The sequence below is a fragment of the Myzus persicae genome, unplaced genomic scaffold, assembly GCF_001856785.1.
Source record: "Myzus persicae strain clone G006 unplaced genomic scaffold, MPER_G0061.0, whole genome shotgun sequence".
In the NCBI taxonomy this organism is placed as follows: domain Eukaryota; kingdom Metazoa; phylum Arthropoda; class Insecta; order Hemiptera; family Aphididae; genus Myzus; species Myzus persicae.
The window spans coordinates 15,196-37,270 of record NW_019104413.1 but is presented as its reverse complement, the minus strand read 5'-3'; the positions used below and the strand labels follow the sequence as shown (position 1 = coordinate 37,270).

General features: G+C 31.4%; 1 protein-coding gene across 1 annotated transcript; it reads left to right on the top strand.

The window, feature by feature from the left end:
• The first annotated feature begins 12,493 nt into the window (after window positions 1-12,493).
• Window positions 12,494-14,194, top strand: LOC111041997 (mediator of RNA polymerase II transcription subunit 15-like). Its single transcript, XM_022326484.1, has one exon. The coding sequence runs from the start codon at window positions 12,589-12,591 to the stop codon at window positions 13,897-13,899; it is 1,311 nt and encodes a 436-aa protein (XP_022182176.1). The 5' UTR covers window positions 12,494-12,588; the 3' UTR covers window positions 13,900-14,194.
• The last annotated feature ends 7,881 nt before the right edge of the window (window positions 14,195-22,075 follow it).

The window sequence follows — 22,075 nt, the reverse complement described above, 5'->3', positions numbered from 1 at the left end:
ATGAGTAGTTAAAATTATTGAAAATCGAGACTTGAAGTTACGTCGTCTTTGATGTTTGATTACTCTATTTGAAACACACGTCATACACGTAGGTGGCTTATTCTAATCCATCACAACAACTGATAAAACAGTGACTATTCAATACGCTTTTGTTCGGATACTTTTTCAGAAAACTTTTTTTTTTTTTAATTCGTCATTAATTACACTCGTATTATCATTACATTCGTATCGGTGGTAAGTGGTAACCCTGGTAATATTCCGCGAGGTCATTATTTGCACGTTAGTCGATTCACCTATCCAATTCCTGGAAACGATGATGTTTGTTTTTATTCATTTTCAAGCAATCGCTTGAAATCTTAATGTTGTTCAATATAATATGATAATCAAGTATAACAGACAATACTCGTCTAATTTCCTATTTGTAAAAAAAAATGTTATCCTCAGAGTATCATCCGAGGACTATACTATTAATTTAAATATGACTATTTAAAAATAAAAATATTACATTTATTAATACAATTTTAAGCTCTTTTTCATCAACTGATATTATATATATACTAGGTATATAATAATTCGTAGTAATTTATATAATTTGTTTGATTATATGTCATTTTTTGTATAAGTAAAGATTTACCTATTATTTGTACAAGATAATTTCAACCGTTTCATTGTTTCGTCAATTTCTCATAACCAAAATAATAATTATTGGTATCACAATCACACAATTTACATTAAAAAGCAAACATAAGTTCCGTGGCTTAAAATAATGCGCTTGCGGCTATAATACGAAATGTGATGTGGTCGTTGGAGTTGGCCCCGGCTGCTGAGGATTACCATTGAAGAGTTTAGGTCAAATTCGTGGTAGGTACCTACGCCCTTTAGATTGTTTCCCATTTATATATTTGGTCCGATATACGTTGCTTTCTATAATATCGATATACTTACCGACGCCACTTCACCAAATCCCACCTTCAAAACATTCCTACATTCGATCCAAACATCTCCGTTTATTCTACAATAAACGGAATCGAAAAACATATATATTATATAGATATCATATTATACGAAATATGATGGATGGTTTGCAAAAACGAAATGCGTTAAAGTTAAATAAAAAAGCCATGTACTTTGTAAATAGAGAAAAAAGTGTATTACGAACAAAAACATATTAATTATAGTAATATTATTAATAAAAAAATATGTACTTATATTATTAACGATAAATTATATTTAAATAATATTGTGTACATATTTTGGCATCCAATTAATTTATATTAAATCTACAATCTACAATCGTAGATAAATTTTAAAATATTTATTTATATATAAATATGTCATGTATTTATATATAAATTATTATTATTTATTACGTATTAAATTTGTCGCTATGACTAAATAAAATAAAATATAATATAATATAATATAGCTATTTATAATAATAAGTTTAAATATTAATTTTTAAATACATATTAGATATTATAATATTATTGGGTAATTACCTATTCTAGGCACTCACACTCACGCGCGTTTGTAGAATTGTGGTTCATTATAAAAAAATATATCGCTCTTGTATTGCTCTATTATAAATTATAATATACGATTGCTTTTGAAATATTAATTTAAACACTGTTAAGTGATTTCGTTTATTATTAAAAAGGTTTTTTCTTTTTTATTTATAACATGTGATATTCATTATTAACATTACGTAAGACTAATAAAATATGTATAAAAATAAAAAAATCGCTATACCTATGTATTTAATACGTAAGTGATTCGGAAATGTATTCTCCTTTTTTGTTTTTTTGTTTTGGTTGATGGGCCCCGGAGAGGAAAATACAACAACATTTATACAATATGACAAAAATACATGATGATTATAATTTATAGCAATTTTATTAGTATTAAATACGTTACGACATTAAGTTTTAGAAATTACATCGTAGAATTCCACGAAATTAACTCCATACAATATTATTCTCGTTTTGATTTGAAATTATTTAGTTATAATTATACACTATACGTTTGTCAACATAATATAATATTATAATATTTACTTTACAAAAGGATAAAAGAAGCTCAATTTTTGTTTTTAACACTAACGTTATTAAAATTTTTTCTTGAAACTTTAAACTTAACGTTTACATCGTAAATTCTATCCCATTCCCCCTATCCAATCTCTACCCTCCCTATTTCTATCTCTCTCTATATATACATATATATATATATATATATATATATTGTATACATACATTTAGAATTAAATAAGTAAGTCGCACACCTATGCCATACGGTATAATTGTACATGTTATATCCGATTTCGACCCAATGACGAAAAAATATATATATATAATAATAATAATATATAATAATTATGTGAAACTTGATAATAATATTGACGAGATTTGTATATAATCTCTGTCTAGTAACAGTGGCAATTCAATACCATATCAATGCTAAACATCTGAAACTAATGTTTAGCGATTTATTATGGCAATAATTAGCGTATAGTAGAGTACACGATTGATTTTTTTTATATAATACCTATATAATATATATATATATATTTCTATATGTATAATTATATACATTTTATATAATATATATTATATATACATAATATTATATACTTATGGTACCAAAAGATAAATAAATAAAATATATAATATTATACTATGTTATGCTGCAATAAAACGCTGTGATTCTGGTGTGAAATCCGATACTGATGTGTGGGAGCGCAAGTTCGATTTTCAAGTTATTTTAAATACATTATGAACGCTGGTAAAAGAACAACAATATAAAATTAATATAATATTAATACATTTATGATTATTGTAAAAAATGTACCTATTTTTTTTTCATCCATAAAGTTTAAAACTTATTATTATACATCGAACCGATTTATAGTATACTATATAATAAAAAATATTACTATACATCTGTAACTATATTATTGATTATTATTATTATGATTATAATAATATTACCGTAATTTTAATATAAATTATTATAATTATACAATTTTTTTTTTTTGTTTGTCTTTCATACGATGTGTGTAACCGCAATGTTAGCGATATTATTATTGTACAACGAATTGTGTCGATTGTTGAGGTTTTGTATATGGGAGCGTATAAAAATGAAAAACAAAAATTTACATTTCTGTTTTTTTTATATCATTCTGAAGACCTTGGTAATCAAACAATACCTATGTATATTATACACACCACGTAAGCGTGTGCGGGACATTGCAATTTTTGAGTAAATATTTATCAATTAATCAATTCAAATTTATAACCGTACTAGTTAATGACCTATATATTACAATTCTTAAACTATACTTTCGTTATAAGAAACTATATTATGTTATTATATTATTATGGTTATTATTATTATTATTATTATTATTATTATTATAATATATTAGATTTAAAATTGTTTTTTTCTTTCGATGTCATATAATAATATACTATATAGAATAAATACTACCTGTATACCTATTGTAGTGCTATTTAAATAGTATTTATATATATATAATACATAGAACCATTTACATGGACATTTATATTATGACCTAATGCAATTATAAAATAATATAATATGATGTATAGTATACAAATTGACGATAATATTTACATTTCACAATAATAATATAATTTTCGAATAATTTGAATTATTTCCGAGATCGCGGTCGAAGAAGACGCTTAGGGTACTATTTTATTATATTATTATGTATGATATTTACTAGAGTGGAATTTTTGTTGATTTTTATTTACATTCGCCAATCAAATAAATAAATTTAAATTTAAATAATTTACAAACTCGTGCCATGATATTATAACATTATATTACACATTATAACCGACACGCACGCGTAGGTAAAACGTTAAGACGAGGGATAATAATACATAATCCATGTATATACACATAGGTATTAAAACAACAATGACGTCGTATAACGTTCGGGATTTGCCGGAAAGCCGTCAAGACGGACGACCGAAATCTGTGTGTGACCTTACTGCAATAAGTGCCTACCTCATACAATACATTACACATACGTTTCATATATTATTATAATATTACTATCGAACGCGACATTTGAAACTGGTGTCGTATTATATACACGGGCGTGGATAATAATAATTATAATATTATAATAATATGCGTACAATATCACGATATGCGATGAAATTATAATACCGCCCCCCCCCCCTTTTTCGTAAATCGGACAAATCGCGAGCAACACACATTCGTTCGGTTTTCGTTTGGATATTTTATTTACCTCCACACACACACACACACACACACACACACATTCACTCAACTCTACGGTTTTTATCTGTACGTTTCGATAAATTTGTCAGCTCGACGTCATCGCGCCGCGTGGTGACCACGGTTATAGTTTGAAATATTTTGAAAAAATCTCTTAAAAAAACTAAATACGAGCAGGAAGGGAAACAAAACAAAACAGTATTTCGATAGATAACTAAAATGTGATGCTCTTCGGGCACGTCACACATACGTGTGCGCGTCCGTTTGTGTATTATAATATTATCATTGTTGTAGTTATGCGCACGCGCGACTCATTGCTGAATCCCGCCAAGTGAAAAAAAATATATAAATACGAAAGGTAATCATTTGTAGACAAACGTGTGTGCTGCGTGTATGTGTATTATAATATGACATTAATGTAATAAAATTATGTTGTACTTGTGACAAACGTCAGACGGGTCGCCGGAGGAGCTTTCATTCATTATTATTATTATTATTATTATTATTATTATTATTATTATTATATTATTCGAAAACAATGCTTAATAACATAGTTCTTATTATAGTAATAAAACCTACATAACATTACATATATATATAATATAATATATAATATGGTATGATAAATAAATTTTGTACAAAATGTATTATGTATATATATAATTTATACATATATAATATATATATATATATATATATTATCTACTTTAAAGTTGCTTACTTTTAAGTTCTTATACAATATATTATTATATAATCATTATCAATGAACGATAACTATGATTAAAAATAAAAATATTGTTTCACGTTTAAAAACGCATATTATTGTTGTTTTCACAAATACTCATACATTTTCCTGCTGAAAATTCTCAGACAGTAAAGTCATTAATGAATTACCAAAATCCTTATTAAATCCATTTGCATGCAATGGCGTGCATTTTTTGAAGGCTGACCACAGCTGTTAAATGTTTATAAAGACAATTATAAGATTTCGCTGGTTAATAATTTTGTTGTTGTATTGATTTTAGAAATCTGCAAAGACATTAATTTAATTAATTCAGTTTTGGTAAAAACCAATAAATATAACAAATACTATAAAATATGGTTCTATCTCCGACATACCACTTTTAATGTAGTTGTAACAAAAAGTTTTATCGAATCTAATCATTTTAAAGGATATTGCATCAATATGTTCCTATCTACAAAACTTTTGGTTTTTAAAAACAACATTTTTTATGAGAATTCAAATGTTTGAACTTAATGGTTATTAATTGCATTTTATCGTGAAAGTAATTAATTCAATCGTCGAAATAGAACTTTCTTGTTGCTTTCCGTTGAGACTTAACTTTACTTTAGTATTGGTACGTTAAAGTTAAACAAGATTAACTAAGCAAGAAGACATCTCAAAAGAAGGTTTTCGGTAGACCGTAATATTATTTTAAACTCGTTACACATGTTAGATAATAGTATGATCTTAATAAGATGCAATAGAGAAGTAATTCAAACAACAAAACAACAAAATGTTTTGATACATTTTTAAATTAATTTACTAATGATACCTAATACCGTATTGATTACAACTTTCACATTATCGTGAAACTTTTACAAAACCATCTCAACAGTCTACACACATCAAATATTGCTATACCTATTATTACACTAGGTAGTAATATGAGTTGCAGCACAGAAGCATATAATTAAAATATTATCAAAAAGAAGATATTTAAATATTGTGTACATTACACCTTGCTGTATTATATAGCAATTAAAGATGTGGCCAGAATTGCTTTACATATTATATACCTAACCAATATACGTGTGAAAAACTATTAACTTCATTTTTTGAAAATCTATAACAATGTATTCAATTAAAAATTAAACACTTTAAAGTAACACAAGGTAGAGCTTCTCGATTTACACTTTTTATTAGGCTTTTTTAGTTTGGCGGTAAATCAGTTAATACGACGGTAGCTGAGCTCTAAGTCTGTGCATGTCGATTAATAATTCATTTAACTCGTTATTAAAGATTAAATTAGGAAAATAGGTAGTCATTTTGAGTTATAAATAAATCCATGTCATCATTGACTGACACAAATAATTTTCAAAAAATACCAAATCCAAAAAACACAACTGTATTATAAATTTTTGATAAAAAAGACTAAAAAAAATAAAATTATATGATATCACAACACTATGATGAATTCGAATCTTTGTGTTTGGAAAAAAAAATATATCTATACCGTATTTTATTTAGGTATATATTATTCACGTACCTACGTACTATATAGGTACTAGAATATACTATGCATATATACATCAGATTACTACGTTTAATTACGACATGGTAAAATAAAATACATTCCTTTGCAACTCTCAGAATCTAAAACTTACCACATTATTTACTGTTTAGGCATAGGTAAATATACTATATGTGTAAACTAAAAAAATTAATATCCACTATTATTCGGAGTATAATTCATATTTCAAACACATCAAGCATGCTGAACGAAAAATGTTTTGGACTGGGGAGTTTATCCAGCATACTTTATTCAATGACGGTAAGTACTGTAAATACTCTATGAAGACTAATACGATTAATGAATATTTGCTTATCCATAGTATGCGATAGGTCATATTGTAGTAGCTGGTATATCTACTTTAACAGAGTATAAGCCCATACTATGGATAAAATCACAATTTATTGTCGACGAGCTAAAAACAAAAATGAAAACCATGAACTTAAAAAATGTAAATGTATATCAATCATAATTATTTTATTTCTGGTAACCGATGAATAAGTTTGGTAACTTGTAACAACACATTTTTGCATAACTATTGTAACACCTGTATATGTTTAAATCGTTAAAAAAAAACTTATGACATATTTGGTCAAACAACAAGGACAATTTTTCTGTATTATTTGTATCTTTAAAGTTTTTAATTTCAATTGATCTTATACCTATAATCATTGTTTATTATTATTTCAGGTAGAAAACAGTTGCCTGCTGCAATCGCCATCAAGTTGTATTTTTCAATTAAAAATCATGCCTTGTTTCTAATTATAATTCATTTCTCTTACTCCGGAAACTATTCATTGACTTTAATTTTGACAAAAATAGTGGCATTTATTTATGATTATCTTGTATTGAAATTTTGTAGGTGATACAAACAAAATGTTCGAGTTAAAATCACCGTAAAAGACATCTGGATTGATATCCACCCTCATGAATATTTTATTTCATATAATCATAATATTTAATACATTCTAAAACGTCTTCGATATCAAAATTTGAGTGATCTCGTGGCTATGCAATAACATAAAACGTTAAAGATATTACCAATATTGCCAAAGACTGGTTGTTTGTCAAATAATTATAATATCAGCTACTGTAACGCCTACTGGCAATACTGCAGGGAGTGTTTAACCGAAAATAAATATCCTAAAATAGCGATTTTGCAATGTTCAAAACAGGTACCAAGTGTACTTCGAAACCAGAATAAAAACTTTTGTTGCAGATACTGCTAGCTGACTATTTTAGTATAGCCCTTAGAATATAAATGTTCTAATAATAAATAATAAATCTCAAATATAGGGAAAGGAGCAGGTCCTAATATCATAATATAATACAAACACGTTTTTTTCTTCACCATTTATGGAAAAGGTAAAATCAGAAGTAAAATCGTCATTGCTGTTTGGAAATTCTGATCGTTTTCCCAGTTATCACGTCTTATCAATCACTCATATTGTTAAAAAATAATTGTAGAGTTCACTTACTCGATTACCTATTTATAATTATTGTTCTTAGGTGCAACAATCTTTTTCAACAACGGACATCGTCGCCGGCGGGTCTTCACTAACTGTGCCAACAAGTTAGGAGCTTTCCAGTTTCCACGATGTTTCGTATCGACATTTTACATATACCATAATATTGTGTACCTATAATACGTATTATTCTTTCGATGATTTGCGACTTTACAATAATATATTATTATAATTTAATCAACAGGTGTTAATGAGTGCGAGGCCGTTACGTGCTGCTACGCCGTATAAACAAGTTTGATATTTTGCAAAATTGTTTTCTAAAATATTCGGGACGCGCGGCGCTATCTCTAGAATTTTCAAAACAACGACAGGCTAGAAGCAATCGTGTGATCGCGCCGTATCAGATTTCATGGCGTTATCTTCGTGGAAATGATAAAATAAAAAATACCACCTGCAAAGTGAGCTCATAAATAGGCGATCGGACACGTCAACCAGGACATAACACTTTGAGACGCGTTCCCATCAGACACGAAGAATACTTCGAGCCCAAACTCCGTCGTCAGCGACTTTCACTGCACAGCTGAGGAGGACGACGAAGACTTGCACTCGACGTCAACGATAATATTATATTATTATTTAGAATCATCGTTTAATTGACCAGACCCGATATGAAGACTCGTAGTCACTGTGGCCGTCATGTCGTCGCATGCTCACTGCTGGCCATCGCGGCCAACGTGGTGTCTGTGGCCGGCAAACCGTACCAGAGTTACACGCAGGACGATTACGCGAAAGCGGTGCTCGCTCAGTACTTCCCCGGGGCCTCGTCCTCGAGGGTGATCGAACTCACTCCAACCGACCTCTCCGAACCGTCTTCCTTCCGGTCTAGCCGCTCTGATGACCACTATGCCAACAAATCACCGCCACTGGTCGGCCACGTCCAGGCGGAGGTAGTAACGGCTGCTGTACCGTGCAAGGCAGTCGTCGCCGACCATTCGCAAGGCAACGACACATCGTCGGCTATAACCGTAGAGAAGCTGACCGCTTTCTACAATCAGCTTAAGGGCCAACAAGAGACCCTGGCCCGACAACAGTTCCAGCAGCAACTGTACGAGCAGCAACAGCGGCGGCAGCAAGAGTTCTCACTTGTCCAGCAGCAGATCCAGCAGCAGTACTACCAACAGCAGCAGCACGCCATGCTCATGTTGGACCAAATGCGCAAGAACCCGGCATTCGTCAGCCAGCTGGCAACGTTCGTTGACAACAAGACGAAGTCCACCACCCATAACGGGACCTTGAGTGCCGTGGATCTACCGAAAGCTGTGCCGGAAGTCGCAGCCCATGGTGGAGCCAAGAAACCACCAACGCCCCAGGAGAAGGTTCAAACCATTGCCAACCACATGATCGTCGAACAGGACAAAGACTCAAACGATTCTGGAGCCAAGCGTATGGGCCCAAGACAGGTGATTCGTCAGAAAGTCACACCCCCCAACGACAAACAACACCCTGTGACATACGACGACGAAAATGACGATGGCGAAGACTATTCATCAGCCACGTTCGAAGATGAACAGACTTCTGAGTGAGGCTAGAAATTATGACTCATTTAAAGTAATATAAACCTTTATATTACTGTTGTTATGTTTAAATAGATACTATTTTACCTACCTATTACTGATAATTGTACTATGGATTGAATGATACATTTGAATGTATACATGTATTCAATTATGTTGTCTCAATATTAGTAGTGATTGTATATTTTTCCATTGTACACTTATTATAATTATTTTTAATTTATTGGCTCTTGAATTATGCAGCTTTTATATTATAAGGACACCAAATAGGTGACATGGTGTGTGAAAATTGTAAAACCCTTTGATTTTGACTGGTATTTCTTTAAGCCAAATTTGTTACACCTATTATTTATTATATCATTTTTAAATTATATTCACCTACTCAAGTGTACTTAAATATTGAAATATATTTAAATTTAAAAATTAGGTATACAGTAATTTTGTAATACTAATAGTTGTAAAATATAATAAAAATTACTATAATGAACATGTATATTTTCATTCAATATAGGTACAATAATATGTTTTGTACGATAAAGAACACTATATAATACGAATTCAAAATGCACCTATATAATGTGCTGTGTCAATATGGGTTTTGTATTTTTGCGAAAGATTTTTAATTAATTCATATTATGAATTTTATTTTGTTTTGGATAGTAATAAAGGGATTTTGAATATTCAATTGAAATATAAATTACTATAAAACTTGAAGACGAAACTATCAGTCTTTTTTTTCTATTATATTATGGTGTACATATTATTATTGCAGGGTTTGAAATAAGAAGAGAACAAAACAATTATATTTTAATAATAGTTAGGTACATTATAATTTTAAGTTAAATGTTACCTATTTAAAATATTATTTATTATAATAGAGCAACAATGTCAGGGTTATTAATTATAATACTAATATTAATTAGTATGTGAGTCAAGTAAATAATTGTATTAAATTATTGTATCCAATATTATATTAAAATGTCACTACTGCTTTTTAACTACGTTACTAGTCTCTTACAATCTTTCATGTATAACTTGTATGGCATACAGAAATATTATTACACTTATTTATACTGTACGACTGTACGAGTAGTATATATAAGCACTATAAGCGCTAAATTACTGTAATTTTGTTATAATATACATTTATAACCGTCGTGATAAGCACCACAGTAGTGATAAAAATTACCAATTATCAAAAAGTAGTCAAATCGTCAAATCAATAGTTAGGTAACTCAGAATTTTTCATTCATCTCTCGTTTTATTTTATAATATGTTAATTTTAACAGTATACATAATAAAATACCACGAAACATATTTTGTTATTTGATGCCACAATTTAAATATTCAACTGTATAAGAAATAAAAATAAAGCTTATTTTGTTTTTTCACTTCTTAGTTTTATTTTTTGATCGTACATTATAATATCTAATTTAATTACAGCATTATAATATATAAATATTAAAATATTATACTGATTAATAAATAAATTTAAATTAACTATGTACTTAAATTAAACATTTAAACTCAATTTTGTAGAATAATGATAGGTAAGTAGGTTATTTTAGTCATATGAACTTAAAAAGTAACTAAAAACTAAATAAACAATCAATAGTATGAATAAAATACCTGTGTAGTGTGTGGGCATGTTTAACATTAATATTATGAAAATATTATGGATTATTATTAATTTATCATAGAAATTCACGATGATGTTCTCTTTTTTATAAGTTCTGAAAGTGTTGAAACAGCGTAAGTAATACCTATCTAGGAACATTATATTATTTATTATTATTACTAATCTTGTTAATCGCTCAAGGCATTAATAACAACGGGAATTATTTAATTGCATCGTAATTATAATATAGATTATGCTTTAATTAGTATTAACCAAGTACCCTATTCATTGAAGATCGATTAATACAAATAATTATATGTAAATACAACAAAATAACTAGTTCGTTCAGTGTTAATCTTTAGACAATATGCAATATGTTTTCAAAAACTGTATATTAAGCTATAAATTACTACAATAACTATTCGTTTAATTTGTAAGCACACTCATTTCCAATAGTTATATGTATCAAATACCTACCTACCCACCTATAATATTCATTTTTATTTTTGAGTATGTAAACACTGAGTATAATATATCGTTTTAGAGGTTACTAACATTACATTTATTATGAAGCAATACGACAACTATTTATTTTGTCGAAACCTGACTATTTTATCACTTAAAATTAGTAGAGTATTCTGGCTGGCTCTGCATTAATTATTATGCGTATACTTCAGCTTTATGAAAAAAAAAATGTATCTATTGTACTTAAAAATTTTTTTTAAACGCGTGCTTTACTGTTTACTATTGTCTTAGTGACAATTGTTTTCGTATAAACTCCTAAAATCGTGTACATAAATAATTGGACTACTCGCACTTGCCTACACGGAGAAAATCAACTCTTCGTTCTTTAATGAGGTCATCGGTGTAATCGTATATTTCCTCGTCACATTAATCGAAAAAAAAAACCTCAAGGCCCGTCTATATGACTTGTACTGTTTGCTCGTAATTGTTGGGCAGTGGAAGTAATGTTTACAGTTTCGCGTAGAGCTATGCGAAACATTCGCTGTCGATCATCGATTTGTATACATAATATACTATCATTGGGTATGTTATTATTTATAACATCGACCTGGTTTACATTCGTCGTCTAATAATTACCTATACAATACAATGGTCACCTACACCTATAATACCGTGTTATACCGTTTCGTAATTATTCGCGTCCGTGTTGAATGTTTAGCTTATGGAGGACCGCTAACGAAAGGTTGCAAAACGGTTTCCCGTCGGTCAGCACATTTATTTTGTTTACGCGACCGTCTTCCCGTGTATATATCGCAGGTGGCCGGACACTCAGAACCTATACCGACATCGATCGCCGGACGGGCCAATCAATCGTCCACAAACACCCGACGCAACCCAACACTAACATGAAGTGCGTTATTGTCGCAGCGTTGCTCGTGGTGGCCGCGGCAACGGTCGTCGGCGCGTCGTCAGTGCGCGTCAAGAAGGACGTCGGGTCGAAGAACAGCAACGAACAGTGCGTGTACGCGGACGTGTCGAAGACGGGCAAGAAAACGATCGTCTGCGGCGATCCGGCACCGCCCACGCTCGCCTCCATCATAGCCAGTCAGCTACAGAGACAGTCGACGACCGCCGAAGCCCGAGTTCCGTCGGAAAAATGCTTAGACCTCCTCCACAAGCCCAAGGCCGGACCGGTGTCCGTGTACGTGCAACCGCAGGTCGCCCAGCACCAAGTACAGCCGAACTACGAACAGTTGCAAGTGGTGCACCACCAGGTGCCTCAGGTGCAGTATGTGCAGCAGCAACAGCCTCTGGTACACTACCAGCCGACGGTCGTCTACCAGAAACCGGCGGCACAAGTGATACCCTACAAGGCTCCGTGTTCGCAATACGGTGGTTACTCGGATGGCGGTTACTTGGGTGGAAATTACTTGGGTGGCGGTTACTCGGGCGGTGGTTACCGCATGGCCGACGGAGCTTATCCCATGGCCGTTTTGACGAGGACAGCAGAGGATGCCGAAGAGATGGCGGGTGCCGAGGGCGTATACGAAGATAGTAACATGCAACCGATGACGCAGAACTACATGGAGGCGGGACCGAACGAGGACACGTTGGCCCGCAAAGGGTTCGGCGGTGGTCGCCCTAGAACTGTGGTGATGCGTCCCACGCCGCTGTTCGTGCCAGCGTTGCTGAGGTCAGCGGACCCGTATGGATACGAAGGTGGCGCTGGACCGGAATGGCAGCCGCAGGAGCGGTTTGTCTCGGAACCGGAATTCCAGTTCCCGGGCCCGTTCCCGCAACAAGCGGTGGTCGCTCGGTCGATGGCTGCCGCAGTAGCGGAAGGTCCGTTTGACAGGCGACAGCTCGCGCTAAGTGGTTACATGCCCGTCCGGCCAGAGACGATTATGTCGATACCGGACCCGTACAACTACGGCGGATATTCGAGAACAGCCGGACAGCTATCACTGCAACAACAACAGCAATTGCAACAGCAGCAACTACAACAACAACAACAACAACAACAACAAATACAACAACAGCAGCAGCAACAGCAACAGCAGCAACTGCAACAACAACAGCAACAGCCCCCGCAAGTAGTCCAACAGGTCCAGCAGCTGTCCGGAGGAGAGGCTGACGGAGCGACGGCAGTGGTGCCCACAAAAGTCGATCCGAAAGAACTAAAACCGGCTGACCGCAAGAAAATCACGAAAAGCTAAACCCCGTCATATTATGGTTAGTCAGTATGTAATATTATAAAATTGTCTTCCGCTTTAAGTTTTCCACTCAACGGAAATCGTATCCTGTATTTTATTGTGTCCGACTAGACGTTTCTCACCAGCAGCGGTCACTACTTTTATAAGATATATATTTTACTATGTAATTCCATCACTGTTTTTTTGTCGTGAACGCGGTTTTTCGATACTATAAAGATATTAATAAATATATTACATAATATAGTCTGCTCAAAATAACGTTTCATGAAAAAAAAACATGTCATAATAATAATCATTGTAGCGGTTGTTTGTTTATTATAATGATTATAATCGATTAACATTGATTTGCCGGTAGTTATTACTTATTATGTGTACCTATTTCTCGAACGTGTGTATAATTTTTTTAGGTTACACTCATCTCTATTATATGATAAATCGGTAAGATCGGTATATCTGATTTATGAAATCAGTGTATTGCAGTGTAGGTATGCATATTTTTGGTCACCTATAAATCGACCCTCTTAAACTCTGACGCAGACTCTGTATACTATATGAAAATCGTAATATTATGATGAACCATAAATTCAAAATTATTTTAGTGAATTATTTAAAAAAAAAAAAATACAGGATAAACAAATTAAACATTATAAAATACTGTGTTGTATTTCACGTTTAGTAAAATATACCAGAGGTTCCCGAACTGTAGTAAATTGTGATACTTATTGGAAATACATTAGTCAACACAGATACACAATACAAATATACATATTAAAATTGCTCATTATAATTTACAAATGTTCGGGAATTGGTAGTTTTGTATAATTTTATTTTTAGTCGTCGATGTAACACGTTACACACATTTTACTTTTGGTAAGCGAAAATAAGTTTGAGAACCTCTGTCATAGACAGTGGACTCTAAATATAATATATTTTATACTTGGAAAACTTTCATAAAATATGCAGCTATAATATTTATATTAGCTTATATACCTATTGGTCAATAACAATATTAGAAAAATCGTTTACCGACTAACTGTAATAGTAAAACAGGTATTGGGTGCAACAGTATTAATAATTATAATTTATATTTAATCAGTCTGCGTCGATACAGTTGAAGTGCAAAGTGTGTTCAAACATTTTTCAAAAATTTAACTATGACATCGATATGAGTCAATACTACCTGTTGGCTAAAAATAAATAAACACTTTACAACTGTGATGCCGAAACACCTCCTTACACCGCTAAACTTATAGCAAAGCAATTGACCTAGTTGGGTCTTCGGAAGTGGTCCCAAACTCCCAAAACTCATCCTCTCCACCAAGCTGTCCGTCGTAAACTACTACAAAAAAGTTCGTCGGGGTAGCGCCTTGAGAGTTAAACTGCATAGTAAAATATACTGAAATATCATAAGCAACTATAATTCGCATGCACCTATAACTGCAGGCAGATACCACAGAAGTCGACGGTGTGACGGCTAAATACCAGAATAGGTAATTAAATTCGATCAAGTTATATTAAATATTAGTAATTGTCAACAATTCGGTTGCGAACGAGTTCGAACGGAACTGAGAACGTGGCTTGAACAGATATAATAATTATTCAATTATAATGTTGCACAGTAGTTGACGTAAAACGAATTCATTATTATACATTTATATTTAAATACGATTAAATTAAATTTTTGATATTTTTGGAACATTGTTTAACATGTGTAATTTTATTACATCTGTTTTGACTCCAAACACATTATTATTTTATCTTTTTTGTATATGTACACTGTAAGTGTTCTAAATTTAACTACCTATATTGAGTTTATAAAATTGTGTAATGAATACCTTTAGAATAAAATTAATATATTTTTAATAATTTCATAATGAGCATTTCCTTGATCCTAAATTATTATTATGCAATATGCTGTGATGATGTCCCTTCTTTAATGAGGAATGTCTGAGTTGTTGACTATTGTGGTTTACAAATTTGTTTATTATTGCATTCATTGCGTCATATTGACATTTGACACTGTGTATCGTGTGACCAACTAAGTTTAAAAAATATGTTCATATTTGTATGACAAGAAGTGCCATCTATTGGTGTTGTGTAGAATTATTCTGAGCGTTTGCGAAGTAACTACCCTGTCTGCGCTGCTGTATTAGTTTTTTTTTAATTTTCAGATTTCCAACGATCGTAGTCCTACAAAGGTACAAAATTACACTATTTGAATGAGTGGTATAAAATCTTAGGAATTTTAATTTTTAAACTTCAACATTTCACCTTAAATGAAATGTTCAAATAACCAAATAGGTAGTTGCTATTGAGTCATAAGTCATAACTAACAACTAGATGGTCACACTGATTAGCAAAATAACTTTTAAGTTTCAAATGTTTCAAATTTGACTAACTCTAATCTACTCCAGTCTTCAAAAATAAATATAATTTTATTTCAAAGTATTCAATATTTCTATAATTTTAAATTTGTATTTTAATCAAATTTAAACACAATAGGTACTTTATGAATATTTAATAGTCTATTGTACAGCATAATAAACTCTACCTATAGGGCTTTATCCACATACATTTTCTTGTTTTCTTTTTGCCAATTATTCTTTACTGATAAGCTAATATTTTTTCCAACAAAAAGTAGTATAGAAAATGACTTATAAATAGCTTTCGTGAGTAAATAATAGGCAGGAGGTAGAGCCTTACGGAAGTGTGGACCCAGGAGGGTGGCCGGAAAAAATATTCAAAGATATTGAATAATCACTTCATAATATGATATATTGATAAAAGTAAATGAAAGTGTAAGTTAAATCAAGAACATACTGATTCAATAGTACCCGATATATATTATAAATAATTTATAATGCATGATATGTTCAAAAATAAAATGTTCATAAAAATATAACAAGTATAACTAATAATTACAAAATTAAAATCCTATTAAAACCGAAATGCATCGGTGATATTAAAAACGAAATAAAATGTTCATAAAAAATATATATGATATAAAAGATATACATATATATGTATGAAAGTTATAATAATGAACATGATTTTCCTGAACATATAACAAGTACAGCTCTTACTCTGAATTTAATTAATCTTTAGATAGTTAAAAGATGTCCAACTTGAATCATATAATACAATCTCAACTGCAACTTTCAAAAAACTAATTTATTTTATAATTTATTGAGTAGAAGCATTGTACATTTTGATAAATTAAAAAATGTATTTGTAAGTAAAAATGTACAGTTCTTATGACTATTAAATGGTACCCTAAGTTCTTTTCTGCTACAAAAATAATCCAATGTGCACGCCCAAAGACGTAATACAGGCCATTTTTGATTAAAAAAATATATATCTCCAACATTCTTTCGAACTTTAAACCTAGTCACAACTCTAAACGCTTCCATAACGTTAATACATCGGTGCTCTATAATTTAACTTTAATACTGAAATTATTATTTTCAGAGATATTGGATGTCTCGGTTGGGAGTTAGGAGAGCGAAATTCTTCACATTCACCAATAATAATTCTCACCACCTAGGTTGGTTACACAATATCCAACATAATTGATTATATTAATTATACATTTTTTGTTCAGACTGCTCTAGAAACAAATGCATTAAATAAAATCGTACATTAGTGGTATTACTGCGTACTATTTTATATACAATGACCGAGACGAGTATAGGACTGTCTATCATATAGCTGCGCACCTTTTGCGTCGAACGCGTCTCTAATAATATCTCTTATCGTCGTTTCTCGAATATCGAGGTCTAGTGTTTATGAACTTATATGTGATGATATGTGATGAATTGATGGCGACATAGAAACAAATGCCTAATCAATGTTTTTGCCAACGCTTTTTATAATATACTCATAATATCAGTACTATTGTATCGTATTGTTGGGCACTCGACGTTCCTGTACCGACCCAACAACAAATACGAACTAGACCACCCGACTTCACTACAGCGTAATTCGACACTCGACTGCAGTCCACATAATACATAATATATATTGTTATCATGTGCATTATACATAATAGTTGGTGCGCAAACGCTGCCGCGAGCAAAACGACCGGGACGGGCGTAATTCGATTTGGGTGGAACAACTGTACAATGTACATGTATATACGTGTGGCACGTCAAAGGGTATACGAATCTCCGGGGACGAAAAAGGGTTACGACGGCCGTGATACAATAATAATAGTAATATAGACGGCGGCAGTCGTACGTATATTATTACGAAAAAAGTGTTTGGAATTATCTGGCGCTGCAGATAATGTGCAAGTCCACGCAAAAGACTTATGTTACGAGCATAGTAGTGGCTTTTGTTTCGATGTGGAAAAAAAGGCAGTGGAATAGAAAATGAGTTGAATCGTAGGTGGTACTAGCACGGATACCACGTATTTTAAAACCTTTTCGCTCTCATTAACGGCAACGCGCCTTTCACGCCAGTGATTATACCATTACCAAGTTACAATTGCTACCGCAGTTGATGATCATAGTATTATTAACATATCCAAAGCCCCCCCCCCTCATATACTCGATTAATTTACGGATTTATCTGTTTATTTTATTATCATGTCGACTATGGGGCATAAGCTATTTTAACTATACAATATAAAATGTGTACTGGCGTGTAAAACGTAGGTACTACAATATACAGTGGCAACATTTGAGTAAGTACTAGGGGTGTCAACATTTCAGCAGGCCAATTTTTCTTCATCGTGATATAAATAAATGTATTTTAAGTACCTATCCAGGTAAGGAGTAGAAGCGTTGTATACATAATGTTTTAACTAATTAAAGGAATCGGTAGGTTATGTATGTAGTTTGAAATAGTATTTGTCGTGCATACTAATAATATACATACCTATTAAATTATGCACTTTATGGTTTTCATTATATATGTTTACAAGGCTATCAGAGCGTTTCTAAATTTGATGGCAAAAAAATGCAAGGGGGCCAAATTACACCCTGGACCTCCCCCCCCACTTCCTGGTGATCTTATCTGAACAAAGCCTAACAAATTTCGGGGCCAAATATAGAAAAACTTCATCTCGACCCGATAATAAGAATATAATATGAGATGATCATCAATTATCGCTGGCAAAAGATTCCGAGCTTTTTCGTAAAATACCTACTATCGCTCTCACGCCTCTATGAGAGACCGTCATATTTTTTTTTCCTGTAATATTAACACTCTTAAGAGAATATTATTAATTCAATATTCATTGTAACGGGGTAGATAAGTACTTGCCCGAGTTGCAATAATATAATATATAATATCAATATAATTAAACCTTTTAATTCAATAATAATCATAGTTGTTCAAAGTAATTATTATGATGTGAACATAACAGTATAATATTTGATTTCGTGGCTTGGCGAGGCTCTGTTATAAGCTCAGTCTGCGGAAACTCTCTCTGAGTGTGCGCACCTGCCGACGTCGTTCGCTCTGAGATGAGTGACTACCCGTGTTTTCAGCAACACAATAACACGTCCTTGCCACACATTAAAAAACAAGTGTTAAAATCCTACCAACATAAAAACCTACTAAGCCTACACAAACAACTCCTTGCCATACCACCCCACACCGGCCTATGTTGCAGCTGGTTCATCCTAATAAATAAAATAAATAAATACTCGATTTTCAGTTCGTATATAATACAGTCGTATACACGTAAAAGGATCTACTGGTTTTCTAGTTTATTTTTATCTTTAATTTATATAATACTTATGCTATAAATAAAACAATATATTTTTGAAAATAGAGCCAAATATAAATATTTATATTTTTCTAATTCACTTAAAAACAAATTACGTAAATCGGTACAAGAATCAAGAAGACCTTGACATATTATTCTAACTAACGGGGTTAATCATAATGACTGAAAAAAAAACAATACATTATTTAGATGAACTTATTAGGTAATACACAAAACTTATATTTGTAATACACTATGCACAATAAACATCAATGTATTACCTAAACGATTCGAAAAGGAAGACACGTTTATAATTAATCTAATAACATTTTAGTAAGTATTATTTAAAAATTACAAAGCCAGAGAAAGAATTGTCTATTGTTAACTTTGAATTTAGATAAAACGTTGTTAATAAGAAATTGCATCTTTTGAAGTTAAATAATAATACTGTTATTGTTTAAACATCAGATAAAATAAGTTTTATAAATACTCTGTGTATATATGTGGTGAATGTTATAACCCTACCCATATTGTTTATAACTTTTTAGACGTTTTAAATGTTACATAGTTTAAAAGACTGTCAAATTCAGTTTATTTCAGTTAAAACACAAACATATGTGGGTGTACAGCATATATTTTGAAGATAAATTTAGTTTGTACCTTCAACTTTATTTCACGTAGGTATACACTCGCGTATATATCTTTTTAATTATTTTCAACATGGTCTGCGCGTTTTGATACAAAACAAATGTTTAATTAATGTTCCGACCAAATTGCATCACAAGTCAAAGTTGTCTAAGTTGACTACATTTTATGTTTTAATTATTTCCTTTTTACACTAGTGAGTTGGATAAACTTGATACTGTAATATTTTAAATTACTTTTTCACTTAACCTGCAATATACCTCATACTTTGCGTGATACTTCAATAAAAAAATCAAAATCTATCAATGTCACATCGTATTAGGCATGATTAGTAATGATTGTTAGTTACTTTAACAAATTATTGTCGGTATAATAATATAGTATAGGTTATTTTTAGGCTTATGTATTTCATTTAATATATCTGTATTTATACAATGAGGGAATGGGGCTAATCCACAAAGGTCTGTGTGACATACATTTGTCCGCCCCCCCCCCACTCACAAAGTCAACAATTTGAAACCCCCCCCCCCCCCCCCCCACTCACAAAGTCAACAATTTGAAATGCACCCAAGCATCTGAATAAAAACGAATTTAAAGGTAAAATGAATGGCGACCAGAAGACTCATATCTCATTAAATTATTATTATTAATTAATAACTACAAATACACAAGAAATTGTGACGTTTGTAAACATGTTATAATCTCACTTAACTAAATTCTGTATTTTCCACAAGGACCATCGGACCAAAAATTCAATGAAATATGCCAGTAAGCACGTTAACTACTGATTAATTTTAGGTACGATTGAGTACAATCTGCCAATGAAACCTAGTAAAAATTGTATATGTATATATTATATATATATATAATTATTGCACAGATATCGAGTGTAATCTTAATATTAGCATCAACGTAATAAACATAATAATACCATTTTGCTCCCTTTTAAAAAAAAAGTTTATACTTGGCATCATCAAAAGTCAAAAGTAGAAATATGCTAATAAGTACAAATCAATTTACAATATTTTTTATTCAGGTACCTATGTATAATGTTCTATGATGTTTTAATGAAAGTAAATAAACTTATCTATAGCCAAAAAATTGTTTTTAAAAATGTTTCGACTATTATCACATAATTTAAATATTATATTTAAGTTATTAAGTAATGGATATTATAGGTATTATTATAATTATTAGCTTTGTTTTAAATTTCAATCATCTATTAGTCTTAAATAATTTATATTTATATTATAAAACAGGAATACTTAAAGTCGTATGCTGTTCTGCTAGGTATACAAACAAGTCTTCAATGAATGGACTATGAATATGTAGAAATAATCTTCAAAAGATACTTGAAATATTCAAGAGAACAGTCAAAATATAAGTGCAGATGACTTGGTCTGTGCCGAAACCTCATCGGTCACTCTAGTTGTAATGGCTGCACATATTTTGAATTATATTCATGATAGGTATATATTTTGAGAAACTCGTTATATTATTATTGTTATATTTACTTATTCCATTCGAATTTTTTTTTTGTCTTTCTATTATTCATGAAGTCATGTATAATTCTATCTCGACATATTGAATGGAATTTCTCAGAAAGGTAAGAGTATCTTATCATAATATTATGTAACCTACCTAGTGTTTGTTCAATATTGGGTGTTAAACTAGGGATCCGAGAGGTTTGAATATGAAATGTGAACCTTTGAAAAATAAAATACGTCAATTCTCTTAGTTTTTACAGATACGAACGAACTGTACAATATTTTTCAAATTGTGTACACTTAGGTAATTCAAAACTTTGAAATTTAAAAAAAA